The following is a 26,974-nucleotide window of genomic DNA, read 5'->3' on the forward strand; positions in this document are numbered from 1 at the left end:
ACTATGAAACAGAAACTGACTCATAGACAGTGGTCGCCAAGAGGGAGGGTTTAGGGGAGGGACGGACTAGGAGCTTGGCGTTGGTAGATACAAACTATTACATACAGAATGGATAAACAAAGTCCTGCTGAATAGCACGGGCTTCCCTGATGGTTCAGACAGCAAAGAATCTGCCTGCAATGTAGGAGACCTGGGTTCGATCCCTGGATTGGGAAGATTGCCTGGAGAAGGGAATGGCTACCAACTACAGCGTTCTTGCCTGGAGAATTCCATGGACAGAGGAGCCTGGCAGGCTATGGTTCATAGGGTTGCAAAGAGTCAGATACAACTGAGGGACTAACACACACCTACACTGTATAGCACAGGGAACCATATTTAGTATCCTGAGATAAACCATAATGGAAAAGAATATTAAAAAGAGTATATATGTGTATAACTGAATCACTTTGCTGTACAGCAGAAGTTAACACAACATTGTACATAACTGTATTCCAATAAAAAAGAACTATTTCTGCTTTAACATATGCAGCAGGACATTGTGTCCCTGTCAAACAGTATTCACATCAGCAAAAATGATAATATTGTCCTTATTTAAGTTTTTCAGTCCCTCTGTTAACATTTTGGAATACATCATTTTTATGCATATATGCAAACCTACAAGGGAATCAAATGGTGTGAGACAATGAATGTTTAAAAAGGTCACCAAAAATAAAGGGCCATTTTAAAATTTCAAATGTAAATTTCACTCACATTTGGACAAGGATGTAAATTCACCTCTGTAGTAAATTACAGTGTATTGTAAAGATGAAATGGTTCTTGGCCTGCATTCTCTCCTCACCCCATCCTATCCTCCACACAGCTGCCAGACTAATCCTCTAAAAACACCAATTTTCACATGCAACTTTTCAAAAACTAGCTTCCTGGCTTCCTGTTGCTGAAAAATAGTTTCAGGTGCTTTTGTCTGGCATTCAAGGCTCTCTCCCTCCCAAACATTTCACTCCTGCTTATTTCTTCCACTGCATACAGGCTCTGTGATCTTGGGGTATGTAAAGACCCATCTTGAGAATTCCATGGAGGTCCAGTGGTGAAGACTCTGTACTTCCAGTGAACGGGGCTGGGGTTTGATTCCTCGTCTGAGAACTAAGGTTCCACATGCTGTGTGGCCAAAAAAAAACAAAACCCATCTCCCAGCTGTCCCACTGAGGGCCCCATGCATCTTCCAGGCTTGTTGGCTCATTCAGCAATGCTTAGAAAGGCTATTCCTGGGTCATGTGCCAACCCTTAGAGTCAGGAGGCAGGGCTGTTGGTGCCATTGCCTGATCACATGGATTGACTGTGGAATGATGGTTCTCCAGGAGAAAACTGACATTCCTATGAGAAGTTTTATAGCAAAAACAACAGAGACCCATTACCACTGCCTTAACATACTCTAGTCAAACACCAGCAAATACCTGTTCAAATGAACTTACTAACACTCATTTGGGCCTCTTCCACCACACATACAAATATCAAATCAATTCAACTGAGGGATTGTCCCATTCTGGAAGGTAAGGAGTCTCCTATGGTCCTAAATCCACATGCTGTCATTGCAGGTCTAACCAGTTTACTGGGTTCATTTGTTCACAATATGCATACCTTTTGAAATAAGGAAGTATAACTTTTTATCTCAGGTTGCATAAATTTAATAACATCCAAAATAATGTAAAATGAGAAAAAGCAACATAGTTCAGTGATGAATCAAATCAGCTATATTTTGAATTGCTGTTTTCCCGTTTTGAAGATAACATTTCTGATCACTGTCATTGTCTGTGCAAAGACACAAGACCAGCAGTTTTCCCTCCACTCAAAGCTTTATAAATGAAAGTCTCAAAATTTGCCTGAAAGCTTCCATGGCAAACTGTCAGTCTGAGGGTGGTAACCACCAAGCCACTTGGGCTTACATATGTCTTCAGTCTCTTTTTTTATACACATGTCATTTCCTGTTTTAAACTTTCATCATCTCAGTTCTAATGTGGATGAGTATTTGCAAATCTGACTCCTAAAATTTCAGGGCTTTCTTACTTTGGTTTCCCAGGGCTTGGCATTTTCTTTGGTGCATACAGAGCTATCAATCAATCCATTGATCCATGTTATGTGTGAACACTATAACAAATATTGGTTCATTTCTTGTAACAAAGGGAATAGGAGCTTCTCACAGTAAAGTTAAATTCCAAGGAAAGAATGAAGGCGGGAAGGTAGCTGGTTTATTTGTACCTACTATAAGCAAGGCACTTTTAGGTATTTTTATATATTTGTTTGTTATTCTTGTTCAGTTGCTAAGTTGTGTCTGACTCTTGGCAACTCCATGAACTGCAGCACGCCAGGCTCCTCTGTCCTCCACCATCTCCTGGAGTTTGCTCAAATTCTGTCCATTGAGTTGGTGATGCTGTCTAATTATCTTATACTCTGCCACCCCCTTCTCCTTTTCCCTTCAGGGTCTTTTCCAATGAGTTGGCTCTTCGAATCAAGTGGCCAAAGTATTGGAGCTTCAGCAACAGTCCTTCCAATGAATATCCAAGGTTGATTTCCTTTAGAATTGACTGGTTTGATCTCCTTGCACTCTAAGGGACTCCCAAGAGTCTTCTCCAGCACCACAGTTTGAAGGCATCAATTCTTTGGTACTCAGCCTTCTTCATAGTCCATCTTGGGTGGATTTATAACTTCACTGAGTTACAAATTATAATTACAAGCCATGAAATTAAAAGACGCTTACTCCTTGGAAGGAAAGTTATGACCAACCTAGATAGCATATTCAAAAGCAGAGGCATTACTTTGCCAACAAAGGTTCATCTAGTCAAGGCTATGGTTTTTCCTGTGGTCATGTATGGATGTGAGAGTTGGACTGTGAAGAAGGCTGAGCGCCGAAGAATTAATGCTTTTGAACTGCGGTGTTGGAGAAGACTCTTGAGAGTCCCTTGGACTGCAAGGAGATCCAACCAGTCCATTCTGAAGGAGATCAGCCCTGGGATTTCTTTGTAAGGAATGATGCTAAAGCTGAAACTCCAGTACTTTGGCCACCTCATGTGAAGAGTTGACTCATTGGAAAAGACTCTGATGCTGGGAGGGATTGGGGGCAGAAGGAGAAGGGGACGACAGAGGATGAGATGGCTGAATGGCATCACTGACTCGATGGACGTGAGTCTGAGTGAACTCCGGGAGTTGGTGATGGACGGGGAGGGCTGGCATGCTACGATTCATGGGGTCGCAAAGAGTAGGACATGACTGAGCGACTGATCTGATCTGATCTGATCTGAGTTACAAAAGCCCTTTCACCATGACAAGGCTGTGATCCATGGCGGGGATTTTTATATATACATGATTTCATTTCACTTTCACAAGCCTACACATTCTTACAGATTTGGAGTTTCGATTACTAGCTAAAGTAACACAAACTCTTGGTGAGAGACCCATGAGTCAAACCCAGCATGTCTGACTCTTCGTGATTTATTGTGATTCTGAGATTCATGAGTTAATTTAGGTGCTATTAAGAAAAGTAAAAAATGTCTATTTTAAAGAATGTTTTAAAACACTCTGCAGGCATCAGTAGAAGCCAAAGCAGGACAGTGTGACAACAAATAGATTGTATGGGAGCACTTTGGGAACTCTGGTGGATGATAGTTATTCTTTAGTTAGTTTTTTGTAAATTAAAAAAAATAGTTCCATTTGCATTAGCCTTTAGAGTTCACAAAACACATGGGAAAAATAAGGTAATGAGGGGTTATGGTTGCAATTCATAAGATCAGGTACAAGGAAATAGAATGAAAGGGAATAATAACCTTTATTACATATAGTGCATTTTCTTTTAAAAAATTAACCTTAAAGTGTGTTTCTGCGACCCGTCTTCTATTTGATATAATAAGACTGGGAGTAATAAAACAATGAATTCAGAGTTTTGAAAAGCAAACCAGCTTTAGAGCAACGCTTGAGGTTGTGTTCCTGACTTGATATGTAGTTGTTGACAACCAACCTCAGAAATAATTCCACCTTCATGAGAAGTAAAGAACCACAAACCAAACCTCAGAATGGATGCTAAAACACCCTTTAAAAAAATTTCCCTTCCTATCAGAAGGCAGACCAAAAGGAAGTTCATCCTCCCACCCACAAATTCCCCAGCAAGCTCTCCATCAGAAGGTCCACATTCAGCTTGACCCTCTTCTCTGAGCCTCTAGTTCCTCCCATGGCATATTCTAGAGAATAAGGCAACGATCTGGAGAGTGCCATGGGCCTCAGGACCACTAAACAGATGGGGAGAGGCACTAAGCAGGCCTCTGGTCGCCAAGAGGGTATGTATGATAGATACTTTCTGCTTTCCCACATTTTTAGAGCTGGGTTTTAGCTAGATGCTACTCCTTTCTGATAAATTGACTAAAAGCTATTAGTTATCTCTTTCCAGTTAATTTCTACCTTTCAATTCTTACCTGTGAAGAAAGACAGAGATTATTTTAAACCCTTAAGAGATTCCTTTTAAATTACCTGTAACCACTGTATAATAAAAGATTTATGATTGACGCTAAATTTAGTTAAAATATAACCATCATATATATTCTGAGTAAGCGATTCCAGTCGTGCGCACGTAACTGGAATAAAATGAAATGAAAATTAAAATTTTAAAAGACCTTTTTTTTTTTTGCTTTTAAATATTTTTTAATACAAAAATACCCATACACAATCTTCCAAACACAAAGGCCACTCTCGGCCTTTGGGGTACCATGTGCTACCGCCAGTTTTGAGACAAAAACGTGAAATTCACTTCTAGGGGGATATACTGAAATGTAGATTTAAGAGCTGCCGGTCGGGGGCGAGGGGGGCCGGGGTGGAAATAGCATTTAAGTTCAGAAGTTGTATTTAGACTTTCGTTTACTAAAGAACCGATTCGGCATTTCTAAGGGAGTGCTAAGCTATTTTTCTAGCGAGGCTGTGCGACCGTGTATCAGGCTTCTTCTTTCCACTCCTTTTGTGTTGCACTTAACCTGGAGGTCACGCAATAACCAATGCCAAAGAAAAATCAAAACAGAAATTATTAGCGTGTGCCATCATGCAGCGGCGTTCTCTGCCTAAAGATCAGGAAATGGTTTAAATATCAGATCGCCGCCAGGCATCTCAGCCCAGGCCTGTGCGCGGAGGAAAGTTGCGTCCCGATTCAGGGCGAGATGAGGAGCCCGTAGGGCTACCTGTGACTGCAGCCAGCTTTTAAGGCTAATTAATAATTGCTTCGCCGCCGGTGCCGGGCAGCAGACACGCGAGCTCCGCGGCGGGACCTGCCGGGGGGACCTGGACGCGGGACTGGAAGGGAGCCCGTGGCGGGCGCTGGGAGTCCCGGGCAGCCGGGGACTCCTCCCCACGCCCGGCCTGTGGGACCCGGGTTCCCGCCCGCGCCTCCGGAGGGTTGCGGGGGGGGATCGGGACGCGCGGGCAGGGGCTTTGCTAATTGCCAAGCAGGAAGTGAGCGCGGGGAAGAGCTGCGGAGAGAGGGAGGAGGAGACGCAGGAGGCGCTGGAGGAGGGGCGCGCGGAGTCACTGAGATTTGCTCCCCGCGCGTCGGAACTGCAGGGCTCCCTGGCTCAGCACCTGGCTCTCCTCCCCAGTCCCGGAGGCCGCCCAGGCCCCTCGGGAGCCCGTCGGCCCCACCCCGCCCCCATGGCTTCTCCGGACGACCCTCTGCGCGCAGGTAAGGTGACATCGCGCCGCGCCCTCACCTGGAGCGGGGACCGCGGGTCGCGAGATCTGGAGGTGCCAGCGGCTGCGGCAGGTTTGTCGGGGCCGAGCTCCCTGCGAGCCCTGAGGGGCGACCTGCGACCACCCTGGACCGCGGCGCCCCACCCAGGGTCGCTCAGGTCGGATCAGGAGACGCCGGAGGCGCCCGGGCCCCGAGGGAGCGGCTGCTGGTGGCACCCGCCTCCTGCGCCCCCCCGCAGCCCCCGTCAATCCCTCGGATGCCTGAGACTCCCCTTTCCTCTTCCCACTCTGTGGCCCCAGCCGCTTTGTTCTGGACCCAGGGTGCCAGGTTGAAACAAGCCTCTCAAACCTCTCAGGCAGAGGAGAGCGCAAGGGGTGGGTGGGGGTGCTTTTCTTCCTCCCGAGCTCGTTCTTTCTCCCCACTCACGTGCTTTTTCATTTCTCCTCCTCTCTCCTCGTTTCACTTTTATTAAATGCTTTGGGTTCTAAATTTTGGCTCTTGGAGCTATTTCGTAAACCGCAAAACCAAGAGGTGGCTCCCACCTGTGGGATCCCACCTGTAGAGGCCTTGGATTAGAACGGCCGCTAGTTCTGTCCTTATCGTTAAACATTGTTTGTACCTGAAGCCAGAATCCATCCTTTTCTTCCATCTGACTTGAAGTTAAGAACCGTAAAACACTGTTTTGTACCTGAGGTCAGGATCTAGCTGTTAATCTCACTTGAATTTAGAATCTTTCTCAGACTTCACCTTCGAGAATTCTCTGACCTTCCTCTCCCATAACCTTGGCTAATCCTCAATGAATGTTTGTTGAACACCCAAATGAATGAATGATGTATTCCCCAGAGCACACTGGGGCTGTTTCTAGTCTCCTTGAGGCAGGAAAGGTTAGAGAGAAACCCAGGTATATGGAACTGCTTAAAGACGTGTTTCCTGTTTTATTTCTTGGGCAGCATGGGCGCTTGACTGTTTCATTGTTCACTTGGGGCTTGAGCAGTTAGGAGGAGACAGACAGTACCTGGAGGTGAGTCAGAAGATCACTAAATTGGCATTGTGATGTGCTAGATCTGGGAGGGCTTCCTGGAGATCTTGAAGGAAGATCTAAATTCTTCTTCAAGTGGGGAATGGTAAACATTTTATCCATAAGAAATGGAAAATAAATGTTTGGATATCCTTCTCCTCCCTCATTTTTATTGTTTGAAAAAACAAGAGGAAATTAAGGGAGAAATTCTGCCCTTGTCCCCCAGCTCTCGCCTCCACATCCACCTCCTCTTCTGAAAACCTGACTAGGTATAAGAGATGTTAAGCTAGATTTTATGAATGGTGGTTTCAGATCTTATTAAATGATGATGGTGAAGGAGATTCAAAAATATCTTTATAGGAACCCGTTGAATGGGGATATATAGGAAGTCTGCTTGGGCCCCCCACTCCCCCCTAGTCAGTGGCACCGGAGAAGGTGGGGGCTGGGACACAGCATCACGTATAAAAGCGTCAGTGAGTCAAAAGTATGATGAGGCCACCGGGGCAACTAGTGGGATCTTAGATGGCAGCAATAGCATCGCAGGATCTAGAGTTTCAGTCATGGTACTTAGTCTGTGTGGCCCAGCCAAGATGGAAGCATACAACCGGAAACAAAGGGGCTTGGAAATCCCAGCACATGTGGTAGGACGAGAGAGCCAAGGATGTCGTTCGGTATGAACCTGTCTCTTTTAAAAGGTAGAACCTAAACTTATAGTGGACTCTTTTTGGCTTCCTACAAAGGATGGGGAGCCCTCCTAAGTAGAGATGTCTCTGTCACTTGCAGAGATGCTTGAGAACATCTTCAGGCATCTGAATATACCCTCATGTCCATTCCCACTCTGGAATTCTACCAATTAGATAGAGTTCTTCCATTAAAAAGAAAGATTAAAAAATGACTTCTTTCTGACATCTCATTTCATTTCTATAACCAACAGGACACACCCACTTGCCCCTTTCATTTCTGTAGTGAAGCCACAAGTGGTGATAACGTGGAACTCGTTAAATGGAATTTTCCCGTCTCTACCCCAAACCTAGTTACCATGCTCTCTCACCTAATTTCCTGCACTGACCTCCCAACTTGTGTTTCCACACCCACTCTTGCTTTCCATCAACCTGATCACCTGAAAGTGGCTAGAGTGACGCTTTAATATCAACTCAGACCTGTCCTTCCTCTACTTAGAAACCTGAGCTGACTTTCCCGTCTATCTCAGTCCCTTAACAGTGTACTCTGTACATGGACCTCTAGGTCTCACTTCAGTTGGTGAGCCTGCTCTGTCTCTCTGCGTTGCAGCCATGCCACCTCCTCTGTTTCCTCGAGAGCCCTGGACCACCTGCCTCCTGGCCTTTGCACATAGAAGTGAAAGTGAAAGTGAAGTCGCTCAGTCGTGTCCGACTCTTTGCGATCGGTGTACTGTAGCCCACAAAGCTCCTCCGTCCATGGGATTCTCCAGGCAAGAATACTGGAGTGGGTTGCCATTTCCTTCTCCTGTCCGCTCATCACCCCACTCCAGTTATCTCCTGCTTACCATTCAGATTTCAGATCAAAATGAATATAGATCTGGCTCCATGTTACACACTCTTGGTGCACCCTTCCAGCGCTTGTCACCATTTCTAGCCGTGAAATTTCACCATTGTCTTTCTCCCCCATTAAACTATGAGTTCTTAGACAGAAGGCTCGACAGTTTATCTCCAACACCCGGGCCCATACACAGCACATAGTAAGCCTTGGCTAAACACTTATCATCTCAGTAAATGAATTGTTGTTCAGTCGCTCAGTCATGTCCGACTCTGCAACCCCATGAACTGCAGCACACCAGGCTTCCCTGTCCTTCAACGTCTCCCAGAGTTTGATCACACTCGTGTCCATTGAGTCGGTGATGCCATCCTACCATCTCACCATCTCATCTTCTGTCATCTCCTTCTCCTCCTGCCTTCAATCTTTCTCAGCATCAGGGTCTTTTCCAATGATTTGGTTCTTCCCATCAAGTGGTGAAAGTATTGGAGCTTCAGTTTCAGCATCAGTCCTTCCAGTGAATATTCAGGGTTGATTTTCTTTAGGATTGACTGGTTTGATCTCCCTGCAGTTCAAGGGACTCTCAGGAGTCTTCTCCCGAACCACAGTTTGTGGGGATCAATTCTTTGGTGCTCAACCTTTTTTATTGTACAGTTTTTAACATCCATACATGACTACTGGAAAAACCATAGCTTTGGCTATACGGACCTTTGTAGGCAAATGAGTGGAAAATATAAAATGTAACTACCTATGCCTCAAACAATGACAAACTTAGCATATTAAAAAGCAGAGATGTTACTTTGCCAACAAAGGTCCCTATAGTCAAAGTTATGGTTTTTCCAGTAGTCATGTATGGATGTGAGAGTTGGACCATAAAGAAGGCTGAGCGCTGAAGAATTGATGCATTTGAACTGTGGTGTTGGAGAAGACTCTTGAGAGTCCCTTGGACTGCAGGGAGATCAAACCAGTCAATTCTAAAGAAAATCAACCCTGAATATTCACTGGAAGGATTGATGCTGAAGCTGAAGCTCCAATACTTGGGCTACCTCATGCGAAGAGCCGACTCATTGGAAAAGACCCCAATGCTGGGAAAGATTGAAGGCAGGAGGATAAGGGGATGACAGAGGATGAGATGGATAGATGGCATCACCGACTCAATGGACATGAGTTTGAGCAAACTCTGGAAGATGTTGAAGGACAGGGAAGCCTGGTGTGATAAAATCTGTAGGGTTTCAAAGAATCATGCACAACTTAGCAACTGCACAATGCCTCAAACTGTGGGCAGCAAAAGCTCTTCCCATGTTGGCATCTTAGAAACTGATTCATTGAGTTAGATATATTAACTGGGTCACCTTGTAAAGTTGAAAAATAATAAAAATCTTTGTATATCCACATGCATATAACAAAGGTGAATAGTATTATACTGTATGATCTTAATTTAAAAAACAACTCTTTACACTAAAAAAATTTACATTGGAAGGAAAATAGTCATGCTGGTTACAGTGTAGTCAGTCTCTATCTCTACCACTAATAAACCATCCAACGTGGAATGAGTCAGAATTGCCTGCCGAATGTGAATAAAATCTGGTTTGCGTTCATACAGATATTAAGGAGAGAAAGAAGGAGGCTTTGAAAGTCAAGGGAGTTGGGGAGGTAGAAGAGTTCATTGCTTCGTTGCAGTGAGTTAAGTGCCCTGGGCCGCAGCACACCAGGGTACGTTCTACCTTTGCTCGTTCTCTGGATCTTGTTTGCACTGCACAGTGGAGCTGCTCTCTGGGAGCCCTGGCCCTAGAGACTGGCTCAGCACAGCCCCGTAGGTGGCCTCTCACCTCTCTTGCACCCCTCTGAGCCTTCCTGGCTTGGATGGGTCTGAGGTGGCACCCTGTCCTCTGGCAAACACCAGTAGCACTAAACCAGGGCTAAAGTGGGAGCATCCTTGTTATCAAAGCTAGGCCAGTCGGTTCCTCCACATCCACCAGAAAGTGGTGACAGGCTGCGATTTTCCTTCCTTCTTCTTTTTTCCTTCCCCTTCCCATGGGTTTTTCCAATGCCCACTTCATTTCTTTCCCTTTCTCACCATGCCTCTAAGTTTTCTTCTCTCTACCCAAGTGTTTTCCCCTCGTCTGTGTCTCCTTTCCGTCCCTTGGTTCATCTCTTCCTCTCCTCTCGCTTCCCGCGCCCTCTTCGATTGGACCCCCTCAGCTTGGCCACCATCCAGAGGCACACCTTCTTGATCCCTGGCTCTTTCTCAGCTTGTTCAGCCCCTGCTCTGAGGCCCAAGGATGACAGAGCAGGGCTGCCTAAGACGGGGAAGAAGATTACACAGCTCTCCTACCCTGAGAGCTTCTGTAATCCCGAATACGGTTAGGGCTCTAGGGCTCCTTTAGACTCAGGAGTGAAAACAGCTGTAGGTCAAAAGAAAAGCTTAGGTACGAAAATAATAACAAAGGAAAAATAAATTAACTCTGATATCACAGGTTCAAAGAATTGCCTTTAATTCTTCCCTAAGAAGTGTAAGAGGCCCCACTGTCTTGGCTCCTGAGAATTGAGAAAGCCAGTAAGCTGTGACACGCTTTCCTCTTTGTTTCCCTGAAAGAACATCTTTAGAGGAGATCTTTGAACTTCCTCTGAAAATCTGTCTCGAGGAACTTTTGGCCCTTATCTAATGTGATTCATAAGGGGAGATGTCTGGACATGACCGGGCTGCTCTTGGGCAACTCACCCGTGTCTGTGTTTCTGTGTTGGGCAGCTCTCCTCCATCATTCCTGGTGGAGAGGCTGCCAGCTGCAGTCCACAGGCTCCAGGGCTCCTGGGAATTCTCATCTGGAAGCTGATGAGAGCTGGGTCTTTGAGTGGATGATGGGTAGATGGGATTTTGCATTTAGAGTTGATGCTGGAATGATGACCGCTTTGGGGAATGTTGGGTGAGTGTATTTTGCACATGGGAAGGACATGAATTTGAGGGCCCGAGAGTGAATCGTTACAGGTTGAACTCTTCCCTGCACCCCGCAAATTTTGTTGGCATCCAAACCCCCAATAACTCAGAATGTGACTTTATTTGGGAATAGAGTCTTTACAGAAGCAGTCAAAATGAAGTCATTAGAGTGGGCTCTCATGGAATGTGACTGGTACCCTTACAAGAAGGGAAATTCTGGGCACAGAGATCCCCCTTTCCCTCCCCCCCAGGAAAGCGTGTCATCAGGTGGTCAGTGCATGGACCACTTCTGGCACCCTGAAGGTAGTGGAAAACAGGCAGATTTTGAAGTCAGAAAGTCCCAGATCCAAATTCTGGCTTTTCCTTTGCCCTGTGACTTTGGGCACTGAGTATGGATAAAGGAGAAGCATGGTCCTTTCTCAGAGTGGCTCTGAGAATGAACTGGGACTCTGTGTAAACCAGGCAGCCCCGGGGGCACTGTATAAGAGGGAGCTGTAATTGTAACTGGGCTTCCTGTGACCGTCACCTGAAGATGCTCCTTTTCCTGTGGGGCCTGTACTTCTCACTACTCATGGACTTAAAAAAAATTATATACATATATGTAGAATATTTATTTATTAGCATGCAGGATCCTAGTTCCCCAACTAGAGATCGAACCCATGCCCCCTACATTGGGAATGTGGAGTCTTAACCCCTGGGCCACCAGGGAAGTCCCCACTCATGGACTCAGAAAGCTGGAAGAGCATATGGAGGCTCTCTGTTCACCCCTGAATAGTGAAGATTGGGATTTTGAGGCTCAGAGAAGTAAGTGACAGCCTCACTTGCTCTCACCTGGGGCTCTGGGAGCCAGGCTGGGTGTCCCTCCAGCTGCCCAGTGACATCAGTTCACCATTGGGTTTCGCTCATACCTTTTGAGGAGCTCCCCAGGAGATGCTCATATGAATGAAACATCTTCTCACTGCCAGCAGTGAAATCCACTTTGGTCAGTTACCAGCTCATTTGGGGTGATCTCTGCTTTGTGGGGGGTGCTAGTGGTAAAGAACCTGCCTGCAGGAGATGTAAGAGATGGGGTTCGATCCTTAGGTTGGGGAGATCCCCTGGAGGAGGAAATGGCAACCCACTGCAGTATTCTTGCCTGAAGAATCCCACTGACAGAGGAGCCTCATGGGCTATGGTCCATAAGGGTTGCAAAGAATTGGACATGACTGAAGCGACTTAGCATGCACTGCCTCATGTAGAGTCACCGATCCAGGAGAGTGGAGGCAACTTTGGGAGAGTATAGTGACAGCCAGGAGCAGTAGAAAGGTCCCACCAGCCCCTACTGACCTGCTGGCCTTGCACCTTGGAGCTCATGTGGTCCTTCTTTTTGTGTCAGCTCCTTTGTGCTCTTGTCTTGTCTGATATCAGAACCGTGTCTGGGGGCCCAGCCTGCTGTTACCTGGGGCCTGTAAAAACAAACATTTTAAAGCTTCAAAGTAAACTATTTTATTTTATACTTAATAATATTGTCAACATGTGGGTCCAAGAGCTCTAAGAAAATACTTTAGGACAAACGCTTACTGCTAGACTGGTCTCAAATAACCAGGATCAGTCCTCCTCCAGATAATCTTTGGGCACACAACATGGGCCTGGGAGAACAAGCACAAAGGGGGCCCCCTCGGGCCGGGTTCTGGGTCTGTGGGCAGATTTGACACTAACACTTTAGGAAGAACTTGGACCCAGCCTGGTCCAAGTCAGAGGCTGGTATAGTTACCACCATTTGAGTGAAAATAATAAAAAACAGAAACAAAAATGGAACTTCCCTGGTGGTCCAGTGGTTAAGAATCTGCTTTCCAATGTAGGGGGTGCAATTTTGATCCCTGGCTGGGGAACTAAGATCCCACATGCCAAGAGGCACTTAAGCCCACTTGCTGTAACTATTGAGCCCATGTACTGCAACTGGAGAACCCCCACCCCACAATGAAAGGTCCCATGTGCCACAACTAAGACCTGAGGCAGCCAAATAAATAAATTAAAATAATAATAATAATAAAAGACCTCAAAGGGCTTCAAAGACTAGTTCTAAACCCGTTGTGGATGTGACTGCTGATAGAAGCAAGGTCCGATGCTGTAAAGAGCAATATTGCAAAGGAACCTGGAATGTTAGGTCCATGATTCAAGGCAAATTGGAAGTGGTCAAACAGGAGATGGCGAGAGTGAATGTCGACATTCAGAGAACTAAAATGGACCGGAATGGGTGACTTTAACTCAGATGACATCTACTACTGTGGGCAGGAATCCCTTAGAAGAAATAGAGTAGCCATCACAGTGAACAAAAGAGTCCAAAATGCAGTACTTGGGTGCAATCTCAAAAACAACAGAATGATCTCTGTTTGTTTCCAAGGCAAACCATTCAATATCACAGTAATCCAAGTCTATGCCCCAACCAGTAATGCTGATGAAGCTGAAGTTGAATGATTCTATGAACGCCTACAAGACCTTTTAGAACTAACACCCAAAAAAGATGTCCTTTTCATTATAGGGGACTGGAATGCAAAAGTAGGAAGTCAAGAAACACCTGGAGTAACAGGCAAATTTGGCCTTGGAGTACGGAATGAAGCAGGGCAAAGCCTAATAGAGTTTTGCCAAGAGAACGCACTGGTCAGAGCAAACACTTTCTTCTAACAACGCAAGAGAAGACTCTACACATGGACATCACCAGATGGTCAACACCAAAATCAGATTGATTATATTATTTGCAGCCAAAGATGGAGAAGCTCTATAGAGTCAGCAAAAACAAGACCAGAAGCTGACTGTGGCTCAGATCATGAACTTTTTATTGCCAAATTCAGACTTAAATTGAAGAAAGTGGGAAAAACCACTAGACCATTCAGGTATGACCTAAATCAAATCCCTTATGATTATACAGTGGAAGTGAGAGATAGATTTAAGGGCCTAGATCTGATAGAGTGCTTGATGAACTATGGATGGAGGTTCGTGACATTGTACAGGAGACAAGGAGCAAGACCATCCCCAAGAAAAAGAAATGCGAAAAAGCAAAATGGCTGTCTGGGGAGGCCTTACAAATAGCTGTGAAAAGAAGAGAAGCGAAAAGCAAAGAAGAAAAGGAAAGATATACCCATTTGAATGCAGAGTTCTAAAGAATAGCAAAGAGAGATAAGAAAGCCTTCCTCAGTGATCAGTGCAAAGAAATAGAGGAAAATAATAGAATATGAAAGACTAGAGATCTCTTCAAGACTATTAGAGATATTAAGGGAACATTTCTTGCACAGATGGGCTCAATAAAGGACAGAAATGGTATGGACCTAACAGAAGCAGAAGATATTAAGAAGAGGTGGCAAGAATACACAGGAGAACTACACAAAAAAGATCTTCATGATCCAAAAAATCATGATGGTGTGATCACTCACCTACAGCCAAACATCCTGGAATGTGAAGTCAAGTGGGCCTTAGGAAGCATCACTATGAACAATGCTAGTGGAGGTGATGGAATTCCAGCTGAGCTATTTCAAATCCTGAAAGATGATGCTGTGAAAGTGCTGCACTCAATATGCCAGCAAATTTGGAAAACTCAGCATTCACCACCTGACTGGAAAAGTCAGTTTTCATTCCAATCCCAAAGAAAGGCAATGCCAAAGAGTGCTCAAACTACTGCACATTTGCACCCATCTCAGACACTAGCAAAGTAATGCTCAAAATTCTCCAAGCCAAGCTTCAGTAATACGTGAACCGTGAACTTCCAGGTGTTCAAGCCGATGTTAGAAAAGGCAGAGGAACTAGAGATCAAATAGCCAACATCTGCTGGATCATCGAAAAAGCAAGAGAGTTCCAGAAAAACATCTATTTCTGCTTTATTGACTATGCCAAAGCCTTTGACTGTGTGGATCACAGTAAACTGTGGAAAATTCTGAAAGAGAAGAGAATACCAGACCACCTGACCTGCCTCTTGAGAAATCTGTATGCAGGTCAAGAAGCAACAGTTAGAACTGGACATGGAACAACAGACTGGTTCCAAATAGGAACAGGAGTACGTCAAAGCTGTACATTGTCACCCTGCTTATTTAACTTCTATGCAGAGTATATCTTAAGAAATGCTGGGCTGGAGGAAGCACAAGCTGGAATCAAGATTGCCGGGAGAAATATCAATAACCTCAGATATGCAGATGACACCACCCTTATGGCAGAAAGTGAAGAGGAACTAAAAAGCCTCTTGATGAAAGTGAAAGAGGAGAGTGAAAAAGTTGGCTTGAAGCTCAACATTCAGAAAACTAAGATCACGGCATCCAGTCCCATCACTTCATGGGAAATAGATGGGGAAACAGTGAAAACAGTGGCTGACTTTATATTTGGGGGCTCCAAAATCACTGCAGATGGTGACTGCAGCCATGAAATTAAAAGATGCTTGTTCCTTGGAAGCAAAGTTATGACCAACCTAGACAGCATATTGAAAAGCAGAGACATTACTTTGCCAACAAAGGTCCATCTAGTCAAGGCTATGGTTTTTCCAGTAGTCATGTATGGATGTGAGAGTTCAGTTCATTTCAGTCGCTCAGTCGTGTCCAACTCTTTGCGACCCCATGAATCGCAGCACGCCAGGCCTCCCTGTCCATCGCCAACTCCTGTAAAGAAAGGTGAGCACTGAAGAATTGATGCTTTTGAACTGTGGAGTTGGAGAAGACTCTTGAGAGTCTGTTGGACAGCAAGGAGATGCAACCGGTCCATCTTAAAGGAGATCAGTCCTGGGTGTTCATTGGAAGGACTGATATTGAAGCTGAAACTCCAATACTTTGGCCACCTGATGGGAAGAGCTGACTCATTGGAAAAGACCCTGATGCTGGGAAAGATTGAGGGCAAGAGAAGGGGACAACAGAGGATGAGATGGTTGGATGATATCACCAACACAATGGACATGGGTCTGGGTGGACTCTGGGAGTTGGTGATGGACAGGGAGGCCTGGCGTGCAGCGGTTCATAGAGTTGCAAAGAGTCAGACATGACCGAGCGAGTGAACTGAACTGAACTGAAACCCATTGCCTTGCTGGATTGCCCTCTCGCTCTGCTGTTGTCCTTCCGAAAACAACAACGACAAAAATTAAATTCTCCTTGCCCTTCTCATCTTAAATTTCATTTGTTCTCAGAGATTTCAGACCAAAGCAAGAGCCTTTGGGCTTCCAAACACTTGTTGTTGGCAATCCATATTTTCCTGTTCACCCCATCACCCTCTGAGGCGCAGATTCTCAAGGGGAATCATTCCCAAACCTGGACCAGAGTAACGCTGATCAGCTGGGTGTGGAAACCAGCTACCTGGACCCCCTCGTGTTACAGGGGAAGAGCCTGAGGCTGAGAACAATTATGCGAGTCATGCAGGGTCACCGTGTTACTCAGACTACTAGGTCTCAGTGGTGTGGTGGCGAGACCCACGCCTTCTCCCAGAGCTCTGTGCGCCTTCCCTTTAACTGTTTCACTTGCATCCTCACTGCTGCTTTGTGGGTATTTCTGCCTTTTCCCAGCTGTCTCCTCCATTTTCTTCTTTATTTTTTTCCTTTTACTTCCTCTCACATTAATGTCTCTATAGGAAAGAAACCCTACGTGTCATAGGATACCTGCACAGGATACCTGCTAAAATTCCACACCCGTGGTGGAGATAATCATTTAAAGTATTATCATCCAAGGACTTCCCTGGCCATCCAGTGGTTGAGACTCTGTGCTCCCACTGCAGGGGGCACAGATTTGATCTCTTATCAGGGAAGTAAGATCCCACAAGCCACTCAGCCAAAAAAAAAAAAAAAAAGGTATTGTCATTCAGATACACTTTAGGGAAAATGAAATGGTTGAGACTAGGCTGTGATTGGAGGAGGGAAGAAGGGACTTGAGGCTCCTCAGTGTGTCTTCTGCTACCCACTCCCTATCCAAGAGCCAGAACATGAGAAGGATAGAAAAACAAAACTGGAAAAGCAAATCCAAGTGTCTGGCTAGACCTAGTTGAAGACCACTAATGTGTCATGTTCTGTTTCATCTCTAAGCCTTCGCGTATGCTTCGCCCTCTAGACAAGAATGCTTTCCCCTCCCTGACTCTTTCTCCTGGCTAGCTTCAACTCAACCTTCCAGACTCTGGAATCACTTCCTGTGCAGGCTCTTCTCTCTCCACCGGGCACCCCAGGTCAGGCTTGTGTTCCTCCCACGTGTTTCCATGTCCTTCTGCATTTCTACTGTCTTCACACCATGTGCTCTGTGTTATAACTGTCTGTTGTTTGGGCAGCAGGAGTCCTGTAAACTCAGACGGAGTTAGCAACACAGTTTCTTCTTACTGTCTTTATATCCATTTAAACACAAGTCTGAGTCTGTCTGCTGGGCTGGCAGGAAATTCCATTTCAGTCTGAACTGGGCTCCTTCCTTAGTGTAACACAGGACTCTAAGAGGATGATATGGCGCTTGGAAAAGGAGGGGCCTTGAATTTTTTGTGCATCAGAGTCCAAGCCTGAGAAGACTCTGAGATCTAGGAGCCCTCTGTTTCTGTGCCAGACCCACATCACGGGATTTCTTTGCTGGGGCTGGAAGCCCTGGGACCCAGGGGCTAGCCCCCTCTGTGCATTCTGTGATGTGATCTTGCCAGGGACAAGGGCACAGTCCCTACTTGTGGAGTTGCAGGGGTCTGTCCCCTGCTCCATGGGGGGACACTGGCAAAAGCTCTCTCCGTCTGCACCCACTCCTCTGGGCCACCTCCTTTAATCTCTTCATTGACTGTAGCCTATCATAAAACAGGTAAAGAGATGTTCCCTTCACATGACTTTTCCTTTGGGCATTTTCAACACCCACAGGGAGAAGAATGTGAAAAGTACAGACACATTCTCAATGAAAGACATCTAGGGAGAAGGAGCAAACCTCTACAGGTTGTCCAGTCCTGTTTGGATGCCCCAAGGCATTCCCAGGACCTAGGACCTGGGCCACATTATGTACTTCATGATGATTTGGGAGAAAAATGAAAGTTGAATCTGGACTGGTCTAAGGCTGCCGCTTAGGGTTTTGCAGCTTGTGTGCTGACTGCACCAATACTGAGTATCCCACTCAGATATGGTTATTGAGCAAGATAGTTTCCAGGCAGATGCTTCCTAAAGTGTCTAGTAAAGGGGGAGCTTTTCTCTCTCTAATTTTCTTTCTCAAAGTTATAATCAAATCGTTGCTGACCTGGGTCCTTGGACTCTTTAATCAGTTGTTGTTATTCAGTCACTCAGTCGTGTCTGGAGTCTCTGGGACCACGTGGACTGCAGCGCGCAAGGCTTCCTTGTCTTTTAATCAATAGAAACTGGTAAGAGACCAGATGAGGAATTCAGGCAAGGCTTTCTTTACTTGGAGTGAAAACAAGAAAACAGGTGCCCTTGCTCTCTACAGAGGGCAGGCTAGTTCCTTAAGTGGGGCGAGGGTGGGGATGGACCAGAGGGCTGGCTTCAGTGATCTGCCCACCCCCGTGGTGGTGCTGTGTGCAGGGATCATATGCAGTTCCCTGCCTTGTTCCCAGCGCCTCAGAAATGGCCGTTGGTTTCTGCCCTTTTTGTGTTCCTTATTGTATGCTGTTCATAATTTGCCCCAACTACACATACACACAGTTATTTTCAGTCCCTTATACTTTCTTTGTATTTGTTGCTCAAGGAGGTATTTGTCAGGTGTGAGCACTGCAGTAAAGAGTCCTAGGTCCCAGCCTGTCTCAAAATCCAAAGTGTAAAAGAGTCATTAATTAATATCATGTGTGCATCATTTGTAGTTATTTGTACCTCTGAGTGTTTGTAGACATTTGTAAGTAAACTGTTACAAAATATGTTTTTTTTACTATTATTTATTTTTGGCTGTGCTGGGTCTTCACTGCTGCTGGTGGGCTTTCAGTGGATACAGTGGATTGTGGCAAGCAGTGGATACTCTCTAGTTGCGGTGTCCGGCTTCTCATTGCAGTGGCCTCTCTTGTTCTAGAGCGCAGGCTCTAGGGCACGTGGGCTCAGCAGTTGTGGCTCACAAGCTTAGGTGCCCTGCGGCATGTGAGATCTTCCAGGACCAGCGATCAAACCTGTGTTCTCTGCATTGGCAGATGGACTCTTCACCACTGGACCACCAGCGAAATCCAAATTTTTTTTTTAATGTAGTTTGTCTTAATCACTTTCTTGATGCAGACTGAACCCATTCTTTCTTATTTTGTCTCTACTAATGATCGAAAGTAAGTTTCTCTCCAAACTGACGGGGGGGGGGGGGTAGCTTGCATTTATATGAAGACAGTTATCAAAGGATACATTTGTGCTTTATAAGTTATAGAAAATTCTCTCATTGTGTTTTGTTTACAGATCATTTGGCAAAGGAACCAGTGGAAGACACGGACCCTAGCACTACATCCCTTAATACGGTAGGTTACGCATTTTACATTAATGGTGATGACTTTGATTCCCCCACCCCCCGCCCCCCCGCTTTGTTATTGGTGTTAGACTCTGTTCTTGTTTTGCACATGTCAGGAATGTTCTTCTTAGATTATGTGAGGTCTTTATCTACTTGTCTTTTTAAATATGTATTTTTATTTATTTTAAATTTATCATTTTTTTTGGCCACACCATGTGGCATGTGGAATCTTAGTTTCCCCACCAGGGATGGAACCTGTGTCCCCTGCAATGGAAGGCGAGTTCTTAACCACTGGACCACCAGAGAAGTCTCTGCTTGTCTAATTTTAATACTATCTATTTTTAATGACCCCCTTCTTCAGAAATCAAAATATATAGCTTGAGATTGAAAGAAAAAATATGAACACCTTACAGTAATGGAGAGCTGCCCATATGTAGGTGGGTATACATTGTCAATTACCTCTTTTACCCCTGAAACAGTCCTGAAAGGTAAGCATTGCCTGCTTCGTAGATGAAAAACTGAGACTCAAGGGGTGAGGCAGTTGCCAAACTTGGAAGCAGGCCAGGTGGGATTCGAACCCGTCAGCTGGCTTCGGATCCCTGCCCCACCATCCCATAACCACTCTGTGGTGTGTCTGCTGTGATAAAAGATTTTATTATTCTACTGGAGATGAGGATATGGCAATTAGCTGATTTGTAGAAAGTCAGCCAGACTGAAGAAGCCCTGCTCCCCTACTCGATATTGCCTCCTACTTATGACCAAATAAATGCCTTTGACAGCATCGCGTGTGTTACTGTGCATGCAGTGTGAGATCCATTCCTGTTTTTCAAAGTATCCGGAGGATGAGATCTGTTGAGTCATGAAGAATTTGTATTAATTTAGTTAGAATGGCATAAAATGCTCTCAAGATATTTCAGTTCAGTGTCTTTAAGTCTTTGGTGGAGACTTCCCTGGTGGTGCAGTGGCTAAGACTCCGTGCTCCCAATGCACGGGGCCTGGGTTCAAGCCTTGATCAGGGAACTAGATCCTGCACTCCTCTGCTAAGACCCAGCACAGCCAAAAAAAAGGGGTGATTCACAAGGCACCTTAATGCCTTAGAGACCTGAAATGTTTGTCTTCATGGCCTTATATTATAACTACAGCCCAGTTTAATAAGTGTGGACAGCGTAGGGAATCAAACTTTGAGACACTGCAATTATGAACTCCTGTAAAAGCAGAGTACACAATGACCCCGTGGCCAGGTCTTATGATCCTCTCAGGCGTAGCCTGTTACTAAAGCCATGGGTTCTATAGAGCAGCGGTCCCCAACTTTTTTGGCACCAGGGATCGGTTTCATTGCAGACAAATTTTCCACAGACCAGGTGGGGATGGGTGGTGTGGGGATGATTCAAGTGCATTATATTTATTGTGCACTTTATTTCTGTTATTATTACATCAGCTCCACTTCAGATCATCAGGCATCAGATCCCAGAGGTTGGGGACCCCTGCCAAAGGGTTACTTAATCCACCCTTCACAGTGCCTGACCTGCGGTTGTCTTGCTGTCCACTCGATCCCCTGACACCAGGGTCTGCCTTCCTTGGGGGCCCCCTCCTTATGGCTCACCTTGAGTCCTGGCTGCCTCTCCTCACTCCTCTTTGACTCCAGGACAAATTACCTTTACTGCAGCTTCTCTGTATTCGTTTGTTGGGGCTGCCTGACAAGGTCCTGCAAATGGACTAAAAATCAAGGGCTGTGCTCCCTCTGAAAGCTGCAGGGAAGAATCCTGCCTTGTGTCTCTGGCTTCTGGCAGTTGTCAGAAGTTCGTGGTGTCCCTGGGCTTGTAGATGCTCCCCTCCTCTCTCTTCCTTCAGTGGCACGTGGCCATCTTCTCGCTGTGTGTCTGTGTCTCTTCTCTTCTTACAAGAATGTCTGTCCTGTTAGATGAAGGGCCCACCCTACACCAGTGTGACCTCATCTTAACTAATTCTGTCTACATTGACTCTGTTTCCAATAAGGTCACAGTCTGAGGGACTAGGGGTTAGGACTTCGACATATACGGGGTGTGCACAGATTTCAGCCATAACATTCCTGCTGCTTTCAGGATTAAATTTATAGTCCTTGACATGGCACATGAGGTCCTCTTGTCTCAGCATCCCAGTCGTGTGCAGCTATTTGCTGCTCCTCAGATGCCCCACGTCCTCTTGCCATCCTGGGATACCCCTAATGCTGGCCCTTGCCTGCTTCCTCATGTAGTGAGCTCCTATGCACCCTGCTACTCAACTTAAGCATTCCTTACCTGGAAAGCCTTCTCTGCCTTATCCTGGGGCATTCAGCTGTTGTCTTCTCTATTTTTTTATGCTATTGTGTGGGGATGATTTGCTTGCCTGGCTTTCTGCAAGGCTGTGCCGACCATGTTCTTGTATGCAGAGGTGGGCACCAAGCAGGCAGCAGTGTTTGGTGAGTCAAGCTTCCTGAGATCCTAGAATGGCACCTCAGTCCCTTCACCTCACTTCCAGGGTCTTCCATGGAAACCAGCTCCATTATTTCATATCCACCTGTGTCTTCCTTTTCCACCCCCAGCCTCGTCTCTGCTGCAGGCTGACCAGTCTTCCAACCACCTGGCCTTGATCCTCTATGTCCACCATCTGCAATGGCCATGCTGAGTCCTGAGCACCCTCTAGGCCCGCTCAACTGTCAGTCTGTCCGGGGAACCCACACTTGTTCATTCTTGTAGACTGAACTTAGTCAAAACCTTGGGATGGTCCCTTCTCTTGAAACACTCACAGTCTGAGACAGATACTTTGAAAAGAGTCTGAGAAGTACTACAGTATAGGTGTGTTTTCCACGTTGTAGGGGGCAGAGTACGGGGAAGGATTTAGTCTTTTAAGTTCTTTCTGACTGATGTTTATTTTTTCTCCACTCAAGATTGTGGTGTATTATAGCAAAAGGATTCAGATTAAAGTCAGCCAAAGGAGGAGGAGCATAGGTCAGGGCCCAGGAGAGTTGTAAGCAGGTGGCTTTCAGTTCCCCTCTCAGCTGTGTGGACAGTGTTTACAGGTCTCAGTAAGGGTGTGTGATGATACACACAGAGTACTGACAGCCAGGGAAGCTTATCCTGCCTTTGGTGTCCAAAGTGTTCTTGGGGCTCAGTTGTATAGACATGCTTGACCACCAGTGTGTCTGACCTTAAACCCCAGGCCCTTCAAAGGTTGAATTGATAACATAAAGATTAATTTCTTTTGTGGAAAGAGGTTGGAGGCTTCTGCTCCAAAGAAACTCCAAAGAAAGGCATTTAAAACAGAGTCTCTGGATGCCCAAGTCCCTTCCATAAAATGGAATAGGACTTTTCTGGTGGTCCAGTGGTTAAGACTGCTGCTGCTAAGTCACTTCAGTCGTGTCTGACTCTGTGCAACCCCATAGATGGCAGCCCACCAGGCTCCCCCATCCCTGGGATTCTCCAGGAAAGAACACTGGAGTGGGTTGCCATTTCCTTCTCCAATGCATGAAAGTGAAAAGTGAAAGTGAAGTCGCTCAGTCGTATCCGACTCTTAGCGACCCTATAGACTGCAGCCTTCCAGGCTCCTCCATCCATGGGATTTTCCAGGCAAGAGTACTGGAGTGGGGTGCCATTGCCTTCTCCATGGTTAAGACTACACGATCCTAATACAAGGGGCACAGGTTCCATTCCTGGTCGGGGAACTAAAATCCCACTCGGGCATCCAAAGTTTGGTATTCATGGAAGGTCTTAGAATCAGCCCCTCAAGGATACTGAGTGACGACTGTATGTCAGCCTTCTTTTAACTCCTGATCAATAAGCAAAATTAAATACATAGATGACAACCATGTAAACTCGAACATCCATAGAATATTGGACTATGTTAAGGAAGTCATGTTAATTTTAAAGCTTAATAATGTTAATAAACTCAGTTTGTTTGTTTGTTTTTTTCCATTAAAAAAATAATCCCTGGTTCTGCATTTCTCTTCTTCCTCTGTCCAAGGAAGACAGTGGTGAGACCTACAGGAGAGTTGGGAGGTGCAGCTTTGTTTAAGCTGGAGAGCCATGGACCCAAAGGCCCAGAGGAGATGATGGTGAAACTGAGGCAGGGTCAGAGGCAGGCTAGGGAAATTGGGTACATTCAAGCTTCTCTCATAGAAATCTACAGAAAACAACTATATTGTGTAATCTGAAGTAGAAGTTTCCAGAAGCTTAGATACCTGCATATTTATCAGTACCAACAAAGACATACGTGATTGCAAGAGCATTTGCTCTTTTGAATTCCCTGTGACAGTACTGCCGTCAATGAAAGCATTGAGGAACTGTGCATAATTGTGCATAATAGGTGACTGATCTTCGTGCAACTTACGGGATACTTACCTTTTCGATCCTGTCAACCCAGGACAGAGCTCTCCAGCTGTGAGAGCTGCCCAGAATACATGCTTGTTGACCCAAATGCATGTCACACAAATGGTGAGAAAAGATATGACAGTCCCTCAATTTTGAGCTGCAGGAAGTAAAATAACACTGCAGACAAGAGAGGAAGTGTGGTTTAGTGGTCAGAGCTGAAGGCTTGTTCTGTTTCATGTTCTACCATTGATATCTCATCAAATTTGATTTCATCTCTATAAAATTGAGAACCAAAACAAGCCATGGGTCAGGCTTGATATGGATATGGATAAATTCAAGGCTAAAAACTTGCAAGGTTTTAAATGAAAATCATGATTTTCCCAAGACAAAGCTTTCTTTTCACTTTGATCTTATAATTGACTATGGTGTTTAAAAAAAATAACTTTCCCCTTTTGTTGGTTTTCTACAGTCAGACAAGTATCCCATTCAAGACACAGGACTCCCTAAAGGTATGTACAGTGAATGCAACAACTTGTGCTTGTGATTATTCTCCTGTCCTGAACAAAGCACTAGTCAGAGTTAAGTTTTCATTTGTTAAAATTGTGGAACAGAAACATACGGATAATTTAGTGCCTGATTTGATCATCTGTAGTATGGATTTTTTAATTAAAATCTAGAAGTGATTTTAGATCAAATGATACCTCAAGTTCCTATGGTGTTTTTAGCATGCTTAAAATGAAGACAACCAGGACTGTGGGTTGCAAGTGACAGAAATATAACTCAAATTAGTTTAAAAAGGTGGCGGAGCAGGGACTTCCCTGGTGGTTAAGACCCTGAACTTCCAATGCAGGGGACACAGGTTTGATCCCTGGCTGGGGAACTAAGGTTCTGCATGCTGCATGGTGCGGCCCCAAACCAATAAAAACGAAAAAGGGGAGAGGAAGGATTTGGTGGTTTAGTGTCTTTGAGTCTGTTAAATCCAAACATTTAAAATGGTATCTCAGGCTCTCTCTCCCCCTCTCTCTCTTTTTCTTTTCTTCATCTCCTGCTTCTTCTTCTTTCTCTCCCCACCCCTCTCTCTGACTCTCATGGCTCAGTCTTCTGTGTTGACTCAATTCTCGGGCCAGTTTTCCCCACGTGGTGGGAAAGATGGTCTCTGCCACCTCCAGCTTCAGCTGGTGCTGCTTACGACAGTGGAACAAGAGGGGGCCTTTCCCCCAGCACACATGGCTCAGTTTTAGGGGCAGTTGAGACAGGAGCAGCTTCGTCATGTGGCGATCATATTGATTGTGGTCCAGGAGGATGGAGGGCTGACCAGGTCTGAGCCTTGAGGTGAGATGGTGGGTGTGGAGGGCATGGAGACAGTTCTACTCAAACCACAGGTTCCATTGCCAGACAAGGGGAAGGGGATGCTTGTCAGGTCCCAAAGCAAAAAGAGCTGTCTTTCATGATCCACAGATTAACATCTCAGGTGTGGTGCAGACGCATCTGAAAGGCGCCTGAGCCTGTCCAAGGCTATAGTCTGCAAGGCTGTATCTAGTAAGGAGAACGAGCTGGTGGCCATCACACTGGAGCACTTACCTTATGTTCTGCTGACAACCCAGGATGAAGGGGTGGGGTGGGGAGCAAGCAGACCTGACCAGCGTCAGAGTTGGCAGGGCCTCCCCAGCTTCCTGGAGAGAGAGGACTTCCCAGCACAGCCTGCTGTGGGTTTCCACAGCCTCCTTGCGGTGATGGGTATCACAAGACTGCCAGATTGCAGGTCGGCAGGGAGTTCCCTGCCAGGGCCCATCTGTGGTCAAGTCTGTGGTTCTGCTGAGTCCCCTTCTCTCATTCTCTACTCACCAGACTCGTCCCCCTGCTTCCTGAAATGACATCAACACAATTTCACCCAGGAATGGCAGTGGTATAAGGAAAAGAGCCTGAAGGCCACCTTTGAGCCCAATTCCTGGTTGTTCTAGGGGAGGCTGGCTCCCTGCCTGTTTCCTTTCCCTTCCTCTTCTCCCTGAATGACTTCTCAGCATCCTGAGTTCCCCACCCTGTGACTGTCTAGTTCAGCAAGAAAGTGAGAGGTTCAGGCCAAGACACCAGCATAGATAGGAAACTGTCCTGGGCAGTAAGTATTCATTGGACTTCAGGGAGGGTGCAGTGAAGAATTATCTGGGGAACTAGTTTAAAAGGCAGATTCTGAGCCCTGCTTCTCCAAAATCATCGTGTGGTGGGTCTAGGATCAGGCCCAGAAATCTGTAGGGTTTTTTTTTGTTTTTCACGTGTTTGTTGTTTTTTTAATTGGAAGATAATTGCTTTACAATGTTGGATTAGTTTCTGCTGTACAATGGATCAAATCAGCTATATGTATACATATATCCTCTCCCTCTTGAACCTCCCTCCCAAACCACCCAATCCCACCCATCTAGGCCATCACAAAGCACTGAGCTGTCTTCCCTATGCTATACTGCAGCTTCCCCACTAGCTAGCTATTTAACACATGGGTGTGGGGTAGGGGAGGGTGAGACACGTGGGAGATTAGGGTTAAAACCTGTGTTTTAATGCATACCTGAGTGAGTGGGTCTCAGACCTCCCTTTGAGAGCCTGCCTAAGAAGCTTCAAGAATGTGGTGTACCCTCCAATGGGATGTGTAGGAGAGAACTGGCTGGTAAAACTCGCCAGCTCTGAGAGGACTTAGCAGGTGACTTCACAGCTTAGGATATGATAGATCCCACCTCCCAGGGTGCTCATGAGAATCAAACACAAGAATAGCGCCTGGCACCCAGGAGCTTCAGACAGGGTGGAGGGAAGTCTGGCAAGAGGACTGTGATCAATCAGGGTTGAGGACTGTGGAAAGCTCTCAGAGCAGAGGTGAGAGTGGAACCACTGTTTTAAGCACAACCAAGCCACAGTGACTCTGGGAATGCATTGCCATGGTTTGATCCATCTGAAATCTTTTTTTTTTGTTTTTATCATCTTGAGTGTGATTTCCTGTTTTAAGAGAAAAAGATTGTTGCTTAGCAGCCTGATAATACAGTAACTGTACTATAACTGTTTCTTCAATAATTTAAGTTTTACAAAACCTCAATTAAAACAATGGTGAGT

General features: G+C 45.7%; 1 protein-coding gene across 2 annotated transcripts in view; it reads left to right on the forward strand.

Moving 5' to 3' along the window:
- EDARADD (EDAR associated via death domain) overlaps positions 1–26,974 on the forward strand; it is an 83,146-nt gene that overhangs the window by 11,136 nt on the left and 45,036 nt on the right. The window contains exons 1-3 of one of the 2 annotated variants that reach the window (XM_061404917.1): positions 4,811–5,707; positions 19,508–19,566; positions 24,351–24,390. In XM_061404917.1, coding sequence (XP_061260901.1) covers positions 5,677–5,707; positions 19,508–19,566; positions 24,351–24,390 — 130 coding nt within the window. In that variant the 5' untranslated portion in view covers positions 4,811–5,676. Of the gene's footprint in view, positions 1–4,810; positions 5,708–19,507; positions 19,567–24,350; positions 24,391–26,974 lie in introns of those variants that run through there. The other variant, XM_061404918.1, reaches the window with a different exon arrangement.

Source organism: Bos javanicus, chromosome 28, assembly GCF_032452875.1.
Source record: "Bos javanicus breed banteng chromosome 28, ARS-OSU_banteng_1.0, whole genome shotgun sequence".
NCBI classification, from domain to species: Eukaryota; Metazoa; Chordata; class Mammalia; order Artiodactyla; family Bovidae; genus Bos; species Bos javanicus.